The sequence below is a fragment of the Bubalus kerabau genome, chromosome 18, assembly GCF_029407905.1.
Source record: "Bubalus kerabau isolate K-KA32 ecotype Philippines breed swamp buffalo chromosome 18, PCC_UOA_SB_1v2, whole genome shotgun sequence".
NCBI classification, from domain to species: domain Eukaryota; kingdom Metazoa; phylum Chordata; class Mammalia; order Artiodactyla; family Bovidae; genus Bubalus; species Bubalus kerabau.
Genome location: NC_073641.1, coordinates 7663138 through 7683421, shown reverse-complemented (window position 1 = coordinate 7683421; position 20284 = coordinate 7663138). Strand labels below are relative to the sequence as shown.

The following is a 20284-nucleotide window of genomic DNA, read 5'->3' as shown; positions in this document are numbered from 1 at the left end:
CCTCCCCTCCTGAGTGCATCAAGCCCCTGTTCATTCTAGACCTAGGTCAAGTTCCTCCTCTTCCCCAAAGTCTTTAGGTGATATTTAGCCACTTCCCCGTCTGCTCACAGCTCCTGAGACACTTCTCCCAGAGCACTCTAATTAACACCACCTGCATGCCTCCCCTCCCTAGAGACAAAGTACAGTAATACTTCACATTTCCATTTACTAAGCACTGATGATGTCCAGGCACTCTTCTCATCACTGTATATGAATTTGTTCTTACAACAGCCCCATAAGATAGTACCATTTCATTTCTTTTGACTAAAGCACAGAGAGGTTATGTCGTTTTCACCAGGTAACACAGATAATTAAGTAATACAGTTAGGACTCTATGAAGTATGGCCTAGGTTTTTACCTATGATATATTCCTCATAAAGCATTTATTCACTAAACATTAACTGAGCACCTACAATGTGCCAGAGAATCCCACACACTGAGAGTAGAGTGCTGAGGAAGGGAGGTCCCTGCTCTCCTGAAGTTTACCTTTAATCTATTTTAACAAATGTCCACTTCTGTAAAGCAGAATAGTAATGGTATCTGCCCCTCAGAGGTCTGAGGATTAAATCAGATGGTGCATGGGAAGCCCTGTAGTGTGTTGAATGATGACCTCTTAAAAGATAGGTCCACATATTAATCACCAGAATCTACAAATATCATCTTACTTAGAAAAGAGGTCTGTATGCCGCTGCTGCTGCTGCACTTGGAAAAGAAGTCTGTATAGATGTAGTTAAACTAAGGATCATGAGATGAAACCATCCAGGCTGTCCAGGTGGGTCCTAAATCCAAGGACAAGTGCCCTTATGTGAGACACACAGAGGGAGATAAACACAAGGAGGAGAGAAGGGCATGGAACTAGAGAGGCTGAGATTGAAACGATGCAGCCACAAGCCAAGGGACACCTGGAGCCACCAGAAGCCAGAAAAGGCAAGGACAGATCCTTCTCTAGAGGCTTCAGAGAGAGCATGGCCCTGCCAACACCTTGATTTTGAACTTCTGATCTCCAGAAATGCAAAAGAATAAATTTCTGTTGCATTCATCCAGTGTGTGGCAATTGGTTGTGGCAACCCCAGGAAACTCACCCGGTGCCTTCCCACACTGCCTGGCATATGGGCTACAGATGTGTGTGCTCCCCTTTCTTGCCATGTCATCTGCCATGCTCTTCAGCACGCACTTTAAGGGCTCCAATCACTCAGGAAGACTGACAGTTCTCAACACGGATTTCTCTTGTATACATGTCCAGCCCTTTTTTCCTTGGAGAACTCCTATTCATGCTTCAAAACCCAACTCACAACATCTCACCTCCTCTAGGAAGCCTTCCCTTGCTAACTTGTTTTCTCACCACACTTTGCTTTCCCTTCACCACATAACACTCAGCCACTGTATCATGACTATCCAGACCATACCTTGTTTGCCTCTGTGGTCCAGCTCACGACTTGGCACAGATCAGATTTCCCATCCCACATTCTGATGCCACACCTCTTTCTTCATTTTTGGCACACAGCACTTCCTTGAGTGAATTTTAGGGCCCCATTTAACTGTTCCACACCTGACAGAGTAACCGGATAAAATCATTGCATTGAGCCATCTGAGGCAGTCTGTCTGATGCTGGGAAATGATTAGCCTTTCCCATGAAGCAACCTCCTTGTCTGCCTGCTGTGCCCTGAGAAGATGAGAAACTTCTCTCTGATGGCTGGGAGAACTAGGTTTTTCGTTCTAGGCAATGTCCATGCAGTTATCTGCATGTGGCTGTGGCCCCATCCAAGAAGGTTCCCATTCCGCTTCAGATTCTGATGAGCTGTGTGACCTTCCACAAGGTGCTTCTTCTCTCTGAACTCCTACTTCCTCTTCTGTTGAATGGAAACGAAAATTCCACCCCACAAGATTGGTGTGATGATTGTATGAAATGATGCCTGTAAATTACCTGGTCTTGTCCTGGTCCCTGGCCTTAACCGATTCGCTTATTGACTGTTCAGTAAGGTGCTGGGTACTGTGTCAAGAGCTTCTTATATAATATCTCCTTTAATCCTCATGATAGCCCCATATGCCTCATTATTACATCTATTTTACAGCTTTGCACACTGAGGCACAAAGGCATAAAGTAACTTCTCTGAGCTCAGGTGGTTATTGCAGTAACAGAGCCTGATTGGAATTCTGGAATATCAGCTTCTGAAGCCCTCAACCCTAAACGCTACCTTGACAGCCCTTTGGATAAATATTTCTCTGCCCTGCAGTTTTATTTGCTTGGAACAGTGCAATGAAGCAAGATGATGTGTACAGTAAACTTATTCCAGGAAGATAACGTCACAGCAGACATGAAACCCCAGGAGTGAGGAAGAGAGAAGAGAAAAACACTGTCTGTTAAACCAGGGCACTGATCTAGGACCCTCATTATGCAGTGAAACATAAACTTCATTAGCATTCATGTACTTCACCATCTCGGCACCATGATACCCAATAAACCGTCCTTCTTTATGAAGAATGCAAACCCTGGAAACCTCAAAGCAATAGAATCACTCACATCGGAGAAATAAGACTTTGTGGGGAGATAAAAACAGAGCTGCCCAACAGATATTCGTCTTCCGTATGTGACAGCTGGAACCTCTAGAGACAGAATTAGGCCGCCCAACGCCGTGCTCCTGGCTCGGCCCCAAAGATCCTGACAAAAGGGCTTGAGTAGAAAGAGCAAGAGGATCGCCGAATCCATAAATTCTGCCCAAATGACACCCTCTCCTACCCCTCTCCCTAGTAGCAAGCAGCAAATGGAGTAGAGTCTCCAGGGGGTCTAGTCTTCAAGTCTAGCTCCGACTCTTATTTGCTGTGGCCCTGGGCAAGTTGATTGCTTTTTCAAATCTTCAAAAGTCCTTTCCACCAGCTGTTGTGAGATGGAATTTGATCGTGTCTGAAGCCCTAAAGCATAGGCCTAGCCCAAGGTAATGACCTCAGTTAGCATCCAGAGGGAACACACACACATCACTTTGTGTTCTGCAAATCTGTGGGAAAGGTATGAATAATGTACCCATTTTACAGATTATCTATCAGAGGTAGATGGAATGACTTTACCTACATGATGGGAGACTGAGGATTTGAACTCAGGTATGTCTAACTCAGAAGTCAGCTACCTAACCATATGTATTCTGCCAATAAATCACAATAACTGTGTTAGAGTTTATTTTTACTAAAAATGTATTGTGTTATAAGAACAAAATGGGAAATCAAGAGGAGAAACACCCGTTATGACGCTGCCACCATCTCAAGTCCGTTTTTACATGCTTGCTATATGTTTCTATCCATATAGAAAGTCCTGATCCCCCTGCTCCTTCTCATTTTACCCATTTGTGATCCATTCAACTTTTTCTGATCACGTAGAACTTCATCACAAGCCCAGTCCAGGCCATCCCAGAACAAGACAGGTCTCAACTTCACCATCTACAAAATGACTCCAAACCATCACACTAATCTGCACAAAACTGTCATGAGGTGCAATGAAGATGAGTAATGCAGACGACGAGTCACTCATGTAAAGGCAAAAAAGGTAAACTAATGCTTCTTATTGCCACCAATGCTGTTGTTACAGTTGTGCGTTACTAGAGTTAAGTTTAATTCAGTTATTTCCTCAGCACAAGGACCACTGGGTGTTACACTGCATGGTAACATCACCTGTGGCCTGTCCTCCCAGACTGACCAGCAGCCCCTCAAGAGCGGAGCAGTGCTCTGTCTTTCAGCGTCTGGGGCCCTGAAAGTAGAACGTGTTAGTCCTGGGCCCTGCACTCACAGATCTGGGTTCCTTTGGTCTGCGCAACACTCACAAATCAGCATTCCGACCTAAGTCCAGGAGGTTTGGATGCAAGTGACCTGGAGCCTACAGTTAGATCAAGACAAGGGCCAACATGCTTTGCCTGGCTTCTGAAAAGAAGGCGACAAGGACCGTACGTCCTTGAGAGTCAGATATTAAGCACAAAAAGGGTCTCAGTCAGTCCCTCCCAGTGTCCCATTAAGTGGGTACTGCCCACATTCTTGCTTCTCAGATGAGGAAACTGAGGACTGCAGAGGCTGTATAGTTGTCAGGACTTTCCAGGCCATCAGTCGTAGAGCAAGACCCAGAAGCCAGGTCTGTGTGGATCTAAAACAGGTTTTCGTCCCTTGGCACTGCACTTAATCCTCTGGTCCCGCTTACCTATCCTACAACACCAACCGCTGTGACCTAGGAGCCCTCTCCCATGCACACAGAAATGCACAGATACACACACAGGCAAATACAGACACACAGAGACACACGTAGACACAGAGACCCATAGACACACAGACATAAATATACACACACACAGACTCATGCATACAAATATACAGATATACACAGTAACACAGACACTACAAGTACACCCAGATTCACACAGGCAGAGGCACACACACACACATGCACACACACGCACACACACACACGAACACCCAGAGACAGAGAAACACAGCCGCACAGACACACACAGATGAACACAGTATAGGCCTGGTCCCTTAAACCCCAGGCTCTTTGCTGCTGGCACGCCTTTCCACTGTCTTCCCCTGGAGGGTGTCTCCCCGACACCCCAGGATGCTGCCCCAGACCTCTCCCTCAGGAGGGTGGTCTCTCTGGGTTCCCCCAAACTCCATCCTGGCCACTGTCACGTGCTGCTCCATGTCATCACGACTTCTAAACCCATCAGCCTGCTCCACCACACCATGAGCCTCTCGGGGGCAAGCACTGTACCTCACCAACCTCCAGCCCAGCTCTCAGCTGGAGCTCAGCACCACAAGCACACAAATGAGCTTCAAAGATCTCATATCCCTTTGCTTCAGCCAGCCCAGAGCTAGGCCCAGCACGGGGCAGGTGGTCCCCTCCTCCAGGGTACCAGCCACACACGTCTTGGCCACTGCCTCACTGCATCCAGCCGAGCCTTGTCCAGACGCAGCCTGCATCTTCATCTCCATGGAGATGCCAGCCCTGCAGCCCAAATAGCCTGTTCTGTTAAGCTACTTTCATTCCTCAATCCTCTTTCTTGGCAGAAGAACTGATAAAAAAAAAATCAGGTCAGCAAAATTGGTTTGGAAAATTAGAAATCATCTTCTCCAAGTTCCCATGTGTGGCACCGCTTGGATGCCAGTGGGGGGTTCTGAGCCAGATAAGCTGTTCCACGTCTTCCTGTAATTCCTGCAAGGCTGAGCGCCGATGCCTGCCAGGAACACAACAGCACACGCAGAGGGATCGCCTCTGTACAGAAGGTGGCCACGTTTGGGGGAGGCAGCATTTCTGCCTCTATTCAATTCGCTATTTTTGTCCACGAGAAGGAAAGAATCTCTACCCAATCTTCCATCTCCTCACTCCTCCTGCCCTACATATATACATGCATCCACACACACACACACACACACACACAGGCACACACTCCTTACCTAGGAGGAGTCTTGGAGGAGTTTTTACAGAATACAGTTAACATAGCAGACCTGAGACTGCTTCCCTTGGCAAGGTCCACTTGCTAGCTGGCATCCAGGAATTTGGTAACAGGAGGGTTCCCATGATGCTTGCCTGGTGGCTCAGATGGTAAAAAAAAACTGCCTGTAATGCAGGAGACCCAGTTTTGATCGCTGGGTCAGGAGGATCCCCTGGAGAAGAGAATGGCAACCCACTCCAGTATTCTTGCCTGGAGAATCCCATGGACAGAGGAGCCTGGCGGGCTACAGTCCGTGGGGTCGCAGAGTCGGACAGACTGAGCAACTAACATTTCCCATGAGTCCCAGAACTAGTAAGAAGGACTCACTGTGCCTACACTATTCAAACAACATGGTTTACGCTGAACACCTGCGTTCTTTCTGGAGTCCAGAACTTAGGTACATGCAAGTCTGCTGATGTGACCCAGCTCCCAGCAGAAGCCCTGGGCACTGATATCTAGCTAGTTCCCTGGTCCACCACTCTCCATGAGTATGCTCACAACCCCTTGCTGGGGCGCGTGAGCATGTCCCGAGCAACTCCCGGAGGAAAGGCCTCTGCCAGCTCCCACTGCTTTCCTCTGGCGCAATCCCTGCGCCTTTTCCCTTTGCTGCCTGTGGTTTGTATTCTTTCACTGCAATAAATCATAGCTGCACTACAGCTACACCCCGAGTCCTGTGAGTTCTTCCAGTGAACCATCCTCCTCAGTGACCTCTGATACAGCTCCCTTGCTGTCCCCTTTTTGGTTTCCCCTGGATCTTATTTTTCAGAGCCTGGCAGCAAAGGTTATACTTTACTACAGACGTTATGCCTTAAAAGCAGCATGAGGTTCCAGCTGTAAACCTTTCCCTTCCTGCCCCCAGCACCCAGACCCCATGCCTCCTTGCCACATGGGTCCGGATGGAGGTAAAGTTCCCACTCTTCATACGTGGGAGGAGCCTGTGCGATCTCTTTTCCATCCATCCTTCCCCGCACCTGCAGCATCTTGACCAAGGTTATCACTGGGTGAGACCGACACTAAGAATTAGGAACAAACACTCTCCCTCCTGCCTTCCGCCTCAGTTTTCTCTCCAGGGATGGTGAGTATCCATCAGCATGAGATCCCTCCCTGGGGTGAGGGTGGGAAAAACAGGCTGAGAAGCTAGAAAACCACCCATTCTGAGCCTCAGGCCCAGCCGTGCTCATGGGAGAAGCTGCCTCCTGGATTACCGGATGCCTGGCAGGTGAATAGGGTGGTTCTTCATCTGCCGTTTGGGGTTCATCCTTATGTTCAGATCTCCTTGACAGTAGCCTCAGAAGGAAAGAGTGGAAGGACACTGGCACTAAAAACTCTTTCCAGCCCCCGTCAGTCTACAGCTGTGGGTGTGTAGGCTGACCCCTTCAGCCAGCTGACTCGGTCAAGGGTTCACCATTCTCACATTTCAGTCGCTCCTAGAAGCTGAATCTACCCTCCAAGTACAAACGTTCCCAGGTCAGCTAAGTATGTTTCAGTGTGGCCTTGATGGAAAATTTTCCATTATCCTGTTCTGTCTCAATAAAGAGAGAAAAATGGGGTGGTGGCCAGAGCCCTGACTTGGAAGCCAGAAGTGCCCGTGTTTGTATTCTAATCCCACCACCTCCTGGTTCCCTTTTTACATTTCCTGGGTTTCAGCTTTCTCATCTGGAAACGGGGATCCTAACGTTGGAGCATCAGTGTAAAGATGATACGAGATCACTCAGTGAAAACACTGCAGGCAACACCTGTCACAGAGTCAGTGCCCAGAGATGTGTCCTGAGGATCCAGAAAGAAGGGACACATCTCAGGATATAAAACCGCGTGCCCTCTGACTGTCCCATCGGTCCACGATTTCAGTGGTTTTTTTTTCTTCATACCAAACAGACACATCCACTCAATCAGTGCTAAGGAATTCATTCTCCTGTTTTGGACTCATCAGACTGACACACATAGCAATGCATGGGAAATAACCAGAAGGACCAAAGCAAAGACCTACAGCGTTTTTTGTTGGATGTTTGAACTAATCAGAAGAAAAGAAACTGTTTCCTTTGGGGGGGGGGGGGCTGTGAAATATTGGGACAAGACTAAAGACAGCCATCACTGCAAGCCAGAGCCAGACCAGAGCCAGTGCAGACTCGGAGAACACCCACGTTCTCCACTGGCAGCTGAGAACCCAGGTGACTTCAGACAAGTTCTGTGACATCTCTAAGGCTCAGTTTCTTCATCTATGAAATGGAAGTTACAACAATCCCTAGTTCCCGGAGGCTTTGAAAGACAACATGAGGTCATACAGATCACCTGCATGGCTTTGGTCTGAAGCAGTGTTCAGTAAGTGGCTTCTAAGTGAATGTATCAGAATGCTTTCTATCAAAATGCTCTCTCTCAGGTAGGAATGCCAGCCCTAAAATGGCAAGACAGGTCTGGAGGGTGAACATCTGTTCTGTTTACTGCTTGTATTCTGTTTAACTCCTCAGTCGGGGTCAGTTTCTAAAGAAGGAGATGGTTTTGCTTATGAACTGTGCTCCCATGAGCAAGACAGTTTCACTGGAAAGGCATAAGATAAACATTAAGGATTAATAAACATGGTATATATGTGTATATATATGTATAATTTATTTCTTATTAATAATTTTTAAAACCTAGAAGTTAGGTCTTATCATTTTTTCCTGTTTTATAAATGAAGAACCAAAGACCCGAGGAAGTGAAGTCACTTGCCTAAGTAAATTCAAATAGTGAATGAAGTAGATTTTGAACTCAGGTATCAGCCCCAAGGCTGTGTGTGCTACTCACTCCCTCCAATTCCCCTGGAATGGATGCTACCAGATTAGCTGTTTGGAATACAAGCTTCTCTCTATCCCAAACCAAAAAGATTATGTATCATACTGGTTAGTCAGTTCCCCATGAAAGCCCCGCAATATCCATTAAAGAAGCCTATTATCTAGGGCCCCAGTGAATCCCGTTGAGTAAATTGCCTTCTGAAAGGAAAGGGAAAATGAAACATCTGTGGCCTCAAACTTTATACGAGCAATAATTCAAGGGTCTCTTTCAGAACCCAGAGAGGACAACTCCCCACGGAGGCAGGGGCAGTACAGAAGCGTGAACCTGGCCAAAGCCAGAAATTCATTAATATCAGCAGAACCCTTGAAAGAGAGAAAGCACAATTTAAATTGGAACACTCCAAAGCAATAACTCATTTTCCAATTTAATTTGCTATTGGCGCAATCATTAGAAAAAAGAAACGGGGGCCTGGGGCCCAGTTTACATAGGAGATAAATCTCTGACCTCCTGAAGCATTTTTTCATTTTGAAAGTGCAGACCCTTGTTCAACTTGGATCAGAGGATATCTTTGAGAGTAAACTTCTTACAGGTTGGAGAAGCTGAGGGCTTACTTCACAAGGTTGTGTCTTTATCAGTTGATTAACAAAGGCAAATGTAGAACACAGATCTTAACCAGTATGCACGTGCGCATGCTCAGTCACTTCAGTCGTGTCCGACTCTTTGTGACCCTGTGGACTGTAGCCCGCCAGGCTCCTCTGTCCAAGGGATTCTCCAGGCAAGAATAGTGGAGTAGGTTGCCATGCCCGCCTCCAGGGAATCTTCCCAACCCAGAGATCGAACCCATGTCTCTTTTGTCTCCTGCATCTTCTTTACCACTAGCGCCGCCTCGGAAGCCCCTTAACCAGTGTACCTAGATTGAAACAACCTAACAAAGGGAGGAGTCGATGTTTCCTGGTCACCTACTCTGTGCAAGCCAGGTAACTGAGGGAAGAGGGCCAGGTGTGGGGAGTGGAGGGAAGAGGAGGGAACGTGCCGCATCCACATGGAGCAGCTGCCCAGTCCCTGACAATTGTCAAGGGTGGGAATGAGGCCCTCATATGACTGGTGATCTGCGTTTTCCAGGAAATATGGAGATTTTGTCCATAAGTAAAATGTCCCGATCTTCAAACTAGTGGCAGCTGATACAACACTATGCTTTCTTTCATTATTCATTCTAAACCTTTCAATGACTCTGTAAAGTCAGTCTTTTAAAACCTATTTTACAGGAAATATGGTTCCAAAAAGTGGTTGGTCCAGGGTCAAACAGCCAGCAACGGCTGCAACCAGCACATACTCACAATTTGTTCTGAGAGGGAGGTGCCCAGGTCTAAGGGGATGAGCTGGGGAGTGTGACTGGTCTGGGGCTGAGTGGAAAGTCAGTGCAAAGTGGAAAGTCAGTGCACCAAGAATATCTGTGACACTGTGTCAGGCAAGGTGGGGATTAGAGGGGTCTGGAGTGTGTTCTAGAAAACAGCTGAAAGTACTATCTACTGTGGCGGAAGGATTGGGGGTCATGGAGGAGGACCTAATATTTACTGAGCAACTACTAGAAGCCAGACCCCAGGCTCTATACACATTGCTTTACTGAATCTCCACACAAGGCTGCATATTGTCAACCTGCTTATGTAACTTCTATGCAGAGTACATCATAAGAAATGCTGGACTGGATGAAGCACAAGCTGGAATCAAGATTCCCAGGAGAAATATCAGTAACCTCAGTTACGCAGATGATACCACCCTTATGGCAGAAAGCAAAGAAGAACTAAGGAGCCTCTTGACAAAAGTGAAAGAGGAGAGTGAAAAAGTTGGCTTAAAACTCAACATTCAAAAAATGAAGATCATGGTATCCGGTCCCATCACTTCATGGAAAATAGATGGGGAAAGAGTGGCAGACTTTATTTTTTTGGGGCTCCAAAATCACTGCAGATGGTGACTGTAGCCATGAAATTAAAAGACGCTTGCTCCCTGGAAGAAAAGTTATGACCAACCTAGACAGCATATGAAAAAGCCGAGACATTACTTTGCCAATAAAGATCTGTTTAGTCAAAGCTATGGTTTTTCCAGTAATCATGTATGGACATGAGAAGTGGACCATAAAGAAAGCTGAGCACCAAAGAATTGATGCTTTTGAACTGTGGTGTTGGAGAAGACTCTTGAGAATCCTTTGGACTGCAAGGAGATCAAGCCAGTCCATCCTAAAGGAAATCAGTCCTGAATATTCATTGGAAGGACTGATGCTGAAGCTGAAACTCCAATACTCTGGCCACCTGATGTGAAAAACTGACTCATTTGAAAAGACCCTGATGCTAGGAAAGACTGAAGGCAGGAGGAGAAGGGGACAACAGAGGATGGGATGGTTGGATGGCATCACTGACTCAATGGACATGAGTTTGAGTAAACTCTGGGAGTTGGTGATGGACAGGGAAGCCTGAAGTGTTGCAGTCCATGGGGTTACAAGGAGTCGAACACTACTAAGCGACTGAACTGAACTGAACACAACTCTTTGAAGATGTTATTATTCCTGTCTTCCTGAGGGCACTTCCCAGGGCCAGCCCAAGGTGAACCTCTTCATTCTAACATTTACTCAAAACACCTGGGCTTTAGGCAAGGCGAGGCCTGGAGCTTCCACTGCCATGTGGTCAACCACTAGCATTTTGTGAATAACAGTCCAGGACAGAAGGCCTCACAAATCTTACCAGGGTTATTTTGCACGTAGTGAAACTCAGTAAATTAAGATGTCACACAAGCTTTGCTATTTCCACGGGGAGGGACTGTAGCTACAAATCTGTCCCAACGTGCAGGCAAATGGGCTCTGAGCAGATAGGTCATGAAGTTTGTTTACTGCTGCTATGATTATGATTTTTATTTATTGTTAAGAAAATGAAAGGCACCAAGGGTCCAGGGACCAGGGTGGGTGACAGTCCACTTGTGGCTCTGCAGAGACTGGGATACAGACATCTAACAGGGAAGCAATTTCAGGTGGTGTGAGAGCGAGCCAGGCCCTAGCACCACACTGACCTGGATCCAATCTCTGCTCCACCACTTACTGGCTGTGTGACCTCAGGCAGGTGATGCCACCTCTCTGAGCCTCAGTCTCTTTATCTGCAAAAATGGGATTGATCATAATGCTCACTACCAGGTACATTGGTAGGACTCCCAAGGACACTGGGTGTAAAGCTTCCAGCAAAGCTGGATGTCATCACTGCCATCGTTACTGAAGTACATTCCATATGCAGTTGCCCATAAAGCCACCTGCTTGACATCCTGTCACTGAAATAGCAGGATGCCTGGACCTCTTAATTTCATCAAAATCATCTGTTGAGTCACAGCTTCAATTAACCTTCCCATGGTTTCACTGGGAAACCATGTTTCAGGCCCTTGCCTTTCGTCCCTTCTCCCTGGTTCCACATGATGGACGTTCACGTCTCTTATAAACCATTCTGACTCTACACAGATGAGTAAATCACCCATAGAGCCACACGTGCAACCAGACTGCAACAATGCAAGGCTTTCCACAGAGCATTACAGAGGCAAAGGCTTGGAAACTAAGGAAATCGCCTTCCCTCAACGGGTTCCCTACAGTAGCTGCGATCTGGGTCCCCGCATGGTGAGCGTACTCAACTGTGACCTCAGGCCGCGTCTTCCCAGCACCCCTGGCGCGGGGAGCTGGGCTTGGTGACCCAGAGCAAAGGGTCAGTGTGCTTCACATATGTGAAGCTGCTCTTTGCAGGGTTGCTGGAAAGCATGGGGCTGGGAGGTGAGGTTCAGGTTGGGGCTGCTTCCTGAGTACAGAAAATAAAGCAAGACAGGATATACCAAGAGGGCAGGATGCTCTGAGCTACAGGCTCCGTGGTGGGAAACTGCCAGCTGGCTGAGAAAGCTTGTGTGGGACTTGAATTTTGACTGAGCTGTTTGCTCCTTGGGGGCCCCAGCCCTTGAGGATTTATCTTGGTAGCCCCTGCGTTCAACTGCAGTGGGTGCAAGATAAATCAGTGCTTAGTAAATAAACGCCCTTAACTAGTTTCATTCATCTTATTTTCATTACACTCCTTTTTCCAGAAATAATTTAAGACAGCTTACAGGCTACATGATTAGTAATCACTAACATTTGCTAAGTGCTCCCAATATGCTAGGTTCTGCCCTAAGCATTTCATATGGTTTCCTCATTCTGTCTTTACAGAAATCTTTTATGATAGGTATTATTATTATTGTCCCTATTTTACAGATAAGGAAAACAGGAACACAGTAAATGGAACATCAGGAACAGACCCTAATGCTAAGAAAGATTGAGGGCAAGAGGAGAAGAGGGCGGCAGAGGATGAGATGGCTGGATACCATCGCTGACTCAATGGACCTGAGTTTAAGCCAGTTCTGGGAGATGGTGAAGGACAGGGAAGCCTGTGTGCCACAATCCAGGGGGTCACAAAGAGTCAGACACGACTTAGTGACTGAACAACGACAACAAAATGGAAAAAGGATGAGTATTCATCAGAAGCAGGTGTTACAATAGTGCCTGTACTTGCTGCAGGGGGCAAGACACTGGTGAAAGGTATTTTAGAAGCCTAGCCAAAGACAGGAACTGGATTCACTGTAACACTTAGAGTCCAGAAGATAGAAACAAACCAATTGCTCAGAATATGCACAAATTGCTCCTATCTAATATGTGGTGTTGGAGAAGACTCTTGAGAGTCCCTTGGACTGCAAGGAGATCCAACCAGCCCATCCTAAAGGAGATCAGTTCTGGGTGTTCATTAGAAGGACTGATGAAGCTGAAACTCCAATACTTTGGCCACCTGATGCGAAGAGCTGACTCATTTGAAAAGACCCTGATGCTGGGAAAGATTGAGGGCGGGAGGAAAAGGGGACGACAGAGGATGAGATGGTTGGATGGCATCACTGACTCGATGCACATGGGTTTGGGTGGACTCCGGGAATTGGTGATGGACAGGGAGGCCTGGCGTGCTGCAGTCCATGGGGTCACAAAGAGTCGGACACGACTTAGCGACTGAACTGAACTGAACTGAATATGTGTGGCCATGGGTAAGTCACAAGTCACTTCTTTTTCATCCTCTGGCTTCTTGTTTTTTTTTTTTTTTTTTTTTCCTGTTCAAAGAGAGTGATTACAATAATGTCCCCATCACAGAGCAGTTACAAAGGTCAAAGGAGATGATAAATGCAGCAAGCCCAGTGCCTGGAACCCAAAAGCTGTTCCATCAATTACTCAGCCTGTCATATTTCTGGCCTTCTCTCTCCTTCCACTTATTGAAGGAGGCCTCTTGGAGTGTGGATGTTTAACTGTAAAGTCATTGGCAAGACTGCCCAGCCAGTTCATTATTGCCTAAAAAGAAGAAAGGAGCTGTGCAAGGCTTTTCAAGCATCCCTGCTCCTAAATTTCACGAGCAGTAGGCAGGTAAATGGTTCAGTGAGTTCCAGTCTGGGCTCTGCCTAAATCCATGTTAAAATGGAAGGTGCCTCTTACTCCCCATTATAGCGCTGTGCCCTGGGATGCTCAGGAAAGTCACGCTTTCCATAGTCTCCTGCAGCCAAGAAATGCAATTGATTTTCCTGGCCTCGTTTTCATATTTTAAAGAACTGTGTCCCCAGGGCTCCTCAGAGAACTGAAATGGGGAAAATCTCATCCATATTTTACCATGTAACCCAAAGACTAATCATGTACCCGACAACAGATCCTGGTGGTACACCTGGTCCAGAGCAGGGCCAGGACCAGACACATGGGATGCAGGATGACACACGTGTGGCCTCTGGGCTTACAGGAGAATTCAGAAGGCAAGACAAGAAGCACTGTGATGGAGAAAGCACTGGAAAAGGGGTTCCTAAGCCAGCCTGGGAGGAGATGGAGAAAGGGTAATTCAGGCAGAGAGGACAGTCTGTGCAAAGATACGGAGGTGTGGGTGGTACATGAAAGATGAAGCTTAGAAGGTAAAGAGAGGCAAGCTCAAGAAGGGGCATGGCTGTCAGACTAAAGGGTTTATTGTGAACATTGGAGAGCTAACAGCTATTTGATATCTGGTATTCACTGATATGGCTTCATTGTTTTATAATGAAATTGGATGGGTGGAGATTTAATTGGAGGAGATGAAACTGGGAGGTAGGAGAACCAGGCAAAGGCTCTAAAAATAGTCCAGACCTTAACAAGTATTCCATGAGTGTCTTCTTCACAGCCCAGTACTGAGTTACTTTGGGAAAAACCAAAAATAAAGAGGGAGAGATAAACTGACTGGGTGCCAAATGTATTTCCATGCTTTACAGATCTTGTCACATTTAAGTATCACAGAACAAGATTAGTACCTCTATCTTACAGATTAAAAAGCCTTAAGTTCAGGAAGGTAAACAGAAGTGGTTCATAGGGGGAAAGCCTGTGATAAGGTAGGTCTAACAGGCTCCACCCACTGCTGAGCAGTGTGGCTCTACCCTGGAGACCAGTATCAGAAATGGGGCAGGCTCAAACACAGAAAGTGTGTGTTAGTCGGTCAGTCGTGTCTGACTCTCTGCAACCCCATGGACTGTAGCCTGCCAGGCTCCCTGTCCATGGGATTTCCCAGGAAAGAATACTGGAGTGGGTTGCCATTTTCTTCTCCAGGAATAGAACCTAGGTCTCCTGCATTGTAGGTGGATTCTTTACCGTCTGAGGTATCAGCCTGCTGCTGCTGCTAAGTTGCTTCACTCGTGTCTGACTCTGTACGACCCCATAGATGGCAGCCCACCCGGCTCCTCTGTCCCTGGGATTCTCCAGGCAAGAATACTGGAGTGGGTTGCCATTTCCTTCTCCAATGCATGCATACATGCTAAGTCACTTCAGTCGTGTCCGACTCTGTGCAACCCCATGGACAGCAGCCCACCAGGCTCCTCTGTCCATGGGATTCTCTAGGCAAGAGTACTGGAGTGGGTTGCCATTGCCTTCTCCAAGCTACCAGGGAATTCCCTCAAATACAGAAAGGAAAGACAATATGTTGCCTCTCTGTGTGCAGCTTGGAATGAGAAGTTGTAGTCTCGATCCAAAGATGACTAATGTGTGCCTAAAGGGTGATCTGTAAACACAGAGCCCCGAGCTCTATTAATATTCAATGATAAACGATGTTGCTTTCAAATCAAATTCATACAAATGGAGGTTTCAGCTGTGTGCCAGCATCCCGGGAACATCAGGTTGGGGGCCATGCCTGGTACGTCCGTGAATCACCCACAACCTTCCTCAAGGCTGGAGACATGGTGGCTACTGTCTAAATACATACTGACGGAATGGGGCCACTACAAGAAAAATTACTAAGGGAGCTACAATTGGGAGAATGTCAATGAGTGCACTTCGTATGTCACCTTTTAAAGCTTCAGAGAGATATCTGGGTACAAATGGAATTTGTTTATTATTAATAACTCTCCACTTGTTTACTGAAAATGATCCACGCCCTCCCAACAACACTAAGCCAAATGACTTTATGGGTTAACTTTGTTTTATAAAGGGCTCAACGAATCATTATTTCTCGGCCTTTTCCAATTTTCTAGAGCGTGGACAAAGGAAAAGGCATGTACATTCTCTTTACAAAAACAGCATAACTCTAATAACCTTACCTGACAAAAATGGCACATACACGAAAAGAAGCTCAACAAAACTTTTCGTTATGATTAAAGTGACAGTCTTAAATAAGATATTAGCAAACAGGATGCAGCGATACACAACGACCAAATAGGAAATGTAAGAGTGAATTAATATTCAAAGATCTGTCAGTATAATTTACCAGGTTGAAGAAAATGAACCATATGATCATCTCCATAAATGCAGAAAGAGCTTTTGAGGGGGGAAAAAATCATCAAAATTTACATGGTGAGATGCTAGAAACAGTAGATCTAAAGTACTGACCCGTGCAAAAATGACATTAGGAGCCTAATAATTTCAAGGAGGAAATAACATAAGAAAACTAAATATACCAAAAGGGAAGCAATATTAGTATTATGGACAGAAGATACAATTATATATGTAGAAAAGACAAAGAATCGAATTTTTAGAAAAACTACTAGAAACAATAAGAGAAATTGGTAACTGTGTGGTGGCAAATAAAAGTACAAAATTCAAAGTATCTTTATTAAGTATAAGTAATAACTTAATAAAAATTAAGTTAGCAAATATAATGGCAGAAAAGGGCCTTTTAGGATACCAACAAAAATTAGGTAAAATACTTTGGAATAAATTTAATAAAAACTGTAAAGATGATTTTAAAGTTTAACTGAGAACCTCAAAATGAGATTTTAACAAATGCAAAATTAAATCTTACTTGATATCTCTTATGCATAGAGTCCAAAAAATTGTACAAAACAGAAATAGAATTATAGATGTAGAAAATAATCATGGTTACCAGGGGTGAAAGTGAGGGGAGGGATAAATTGGGAATTTGGGATTGACATATATGTACTACTATATGTAGATAACTAATAAGGACCTACTATATAGCATGGGGGTACTTTTGCCTAGAAAATCCCATGAACGGAGGAGCCCAGTAGGCTGCAGTCCATGGGGTCACTAGAGTCAGACATGACTGAGCGACTTCACTTTCACTTTTCACTTTCATGCCTTGGAGAAGGAAATGGCAACCCACTCCAGTGTTCTTGCCTGGAGAACCCCAGGGACGGGGGAGCCTGATGGGCTGCCGTCTATGGGGTCGCACAGAGTCGGACACGGCTGAAGCGACTTAGCAGCAGCAGCAGCATATAGCATGGGGAGCTCTACTCCATACTCTGTAATGACCTATATGGAAACAGAATCTTAAAAAGAGTGGGTATATGTATATGTATAACTGATCTACTTTGTTGTACCACAGAAAGCAACACAACATTGTAAGTCAACTATAATCCAATACAAATTTTTTTAGACTAAATAAAGATGTAGTCCTCTTCAAGTTAATCTTTGAATTCATGTAACCCAAATTTGAAAGTTAACAAGAGTTTTTGGACCTAAAGATACATTAATATGTATCTGGAAAAGTAAGTGTGCAAGAATGGATTGAGAGTTCTTAAAAAGTAGAAGAATATAGATTTTTAATACACAGATTTTTAAGAAGTATTATAAGAAGTATTATAAAACTATTAATTGAAACAGTTTGGCATTGTCTCAGTTATTGATAGCAAATAATTGTCAGATACATGGAAGAAAAGTGCAGAGAAGTAAACTCAAATGCATGTGCAATATCTAAAAAATGTGGCATGTCAAGTCAAACAGAGGAAGGACAAAGGAAAAATCATAGATCAACTGTCAAACTGCCGTTCAAAAAGAAGTAAAACTGGACTCCCACTCTACTGTTCACAAATTCCAGATGAATCCAAACATTAACACAAAATCACAAAAGTAGCTGAAGAAAACATGAGTTTATGATGAGAGAAGGCTTTAATTTTTATAGTGTCAAATGTACCCATAATCGGGAGTCTGTGATTAATTTGAATTAAAGCAAAAGTAAGAAATACTGCAGGCTGAAGAAAGAAGTTATACCATAAACAAAACAAAAAGGCAAAGGACAACTGAGAAAATACTAAATAAGTGAGAATGACTAAGTTCTCAGCTTCTGGAAGAGGCCATGCAAATCACTAGGAAGGAACAGCAAGTGGCCTGATCAAGCAGGGTGTGTTCCAGGAAGGAAGCATTAAACAGTCAATCGGTATGCGGGAAGAGGCGCGCTCTCACCAGCAATGAAAGACATACAGACCGAAGCAAAGGTGAAGAGCCTTTTTCTACCCATCAGATTTATGAGACTTTCTTTAAAATTTAATTTAATTTTTTAATTTTCAAAGTACAGTCGATTTACAATGTTGTGCCCATCTCTGTTGTACAGCAAAGTGACTCCATTATACACATATAGACATTCTTTTCATATTCTTTTCCATTACTGTTTATCCCAAGGAAATATATCCACTCTTCCAGTGAAACTGTTAAACTTAATTAAAACAGATGCTGGAAATGTGGGGGAAAACACATTTGTAGGCACAAAGGAGGATGTATAGATTCTTGGGAACTTTTTGGAAGGTAATTTGGCAAAATTTATTAAAATTGAAGACTCACATTAACTCTGGAAGCTTTGACAATACAGATTCTCATACCTTACAAATATACTTGTAGAAATATATGAAAGGTGTGTGTGTGTGTAAAAACACACATACTAGGAAAACGTACTGAAGCAGAGCTCTATGCAGCAAAAGACTGAAAGCTGAAACAATAGGGGACTGATAGAGAAAGACTGCAAAAATCCTCAGTCTACAGTCATTAACAAGAATAAAAAAGGAGCCCAATGTGCTGATGTGGAAAGATATCTGAGATACATTATTAAGAGAGAAAAAAAAAAGCAAGGTACAGAAGAATGTATATAAAATGGTCTCATTTGAGAAAAAGAATATCAAATGTGCATATGCATATATATGTATATGCTGATGTGTCAAAAATGCCTCTGGATAGAAACACAAGGCGATGTTCCTGGGCTAGTCAACAGAGCTTTCTGCAATATGGTGATGCCCTGTAAATCTGTCCAGTATGGTAGCTGCTAGGCTCATGTGATTATCGAGCACTTGAAATGTGGCTTGCATGACTCAGGAATTCAATTTTGAATTCTAGTTTATTTTTATTAATTTAAATATATATAGCCACATGTGGCTAGAAGCTTCCAATCTGGATAGCACAGACATGGACAATGGATAGTTTGGATGAAAAGGATTATGGAGAGAAGGGGAGATATTTTTTCAGTTTTTGTCTTTCTATACTGTTGGAATTTTGTGCATGTACTGTATGTATTACTTTTTTTACAGTTTAAAGCAGATTTTAGTTATTGTCAACTTCTTATCTGTGTAAAGTTTTCTCTACCCAGCCATCTGAGTGCTCTTCAATGGGCATTTCCTACACAAAATCTCCAAAACTTTTGCTTTATTTATTTCTCCCAGTTTTATTGAAATATAATTGACATATAGCATTGAATACGTTTCAGGTGTATAGCATAATCATTTGACTTACATACCTTATGAAATGACTGCTACAATAAATTTAGTGAACACCCACCATCCCATATGAATACAAAATAAAAGAAAAAGTTTCTCCTTGTGATGAATACTCTCAGGATTTACTCTCTTACCAACTTTCATATGTAACATACCGCAACATTAATTATATTTATCATGTTGTACATTACACCCCTAGTATTTATCTTTTTATACATGGAAGTTTGTACCGTTGAGTACCTTCATCCAATTCTTACGCATATTTTAAAAGTTACTGACCCCTAAGGTCCCAGGGTCGATAGTCATAGGAGAGGATTCAGAAGTGAACCAAGGGTAGTGCCTGTCCTCAAGAGCCCAGGCTTTCATAGGGCCAGAGAAAACACATGCAAGAAAACCACTGCAAGGAGGAGGTTGAGCTGACAAACTCCCCATGAGTGAGGTCCTGGGGAAGACAGGGGCAGGACCACAGCTGACAGTGTGGGCGCGAGCAACAGGGGCAGGACCGCAGCTGACAGTGTGGACGCGAGCAGCAGGGGCAGGACCACAGCTGACAGTGTGGGCGCGAGCAACAGGGGCAGGACCGCAGCTGACAGTGTGGGCGCGAGCAGCAGGGGCAGGACCACAGCTGACAGTGTGGGCGCGAGCAGCAGGGGCAGGACCACAGCTGACAGTGTGGGCGCGAGCAGGGGCTGTTAGGACAGCCTTCACCCGGAAGGGGATGCGTGAGCCAGCCTGTGCGATGAAACGGTGCATGCTAGACCACGGCAGAGAAGAAAGCATTCAGGGCGGAAGAAACAGCTGTTTGGAGGAGTGGACGCAGGATAGGGCAGAGTGCGTCCAGCATTCCATGAGTAATTTAGGTTGGTGTGAGGGGTGCGCAGTGAGAAAGGAGAGGAGGCTGAAGAGATGAGAAAGAGGTTCTGAGGACCAGGGACAGTAGACTTAGGAGTTTAGGTTTTACCCTGAGGGCCAGGGGAAGCCCCGGAAGG

General features: G+C 44.9%; 1 protein-coding gene across 2 annotated transcripts in view; it reads right to left on the bottom strand.

Moving 5' to 3' along the window:
- Nucleotides 1-20284, bottom strand: part of NSG2 (neuronal vesicle trafficking associated 2) — a 70648-nt gene that overhangs the window by 18860 nt on the left and 31504 nt on the right. Inside the window, exon 4 of one of the 2 annotated variants that reach the window (XM_055554742.1) lies at nucleotides 15707-17067. The exons of the other annotated variant lie outside the window; for it this stretch is intronic. Coding sequence (XP_055410717.1) covers nucleotides 16888-17067 — 180 coding nt within the window. The 3' untranslated portion in view covers nucleotides 15707-16887. Of the gene's footprint in view, nucleotides 1-15706; nucleotides 17068-20284 lie in introns of those variants that run through there. 2 annotated transcript variants of the gene reach the window in all.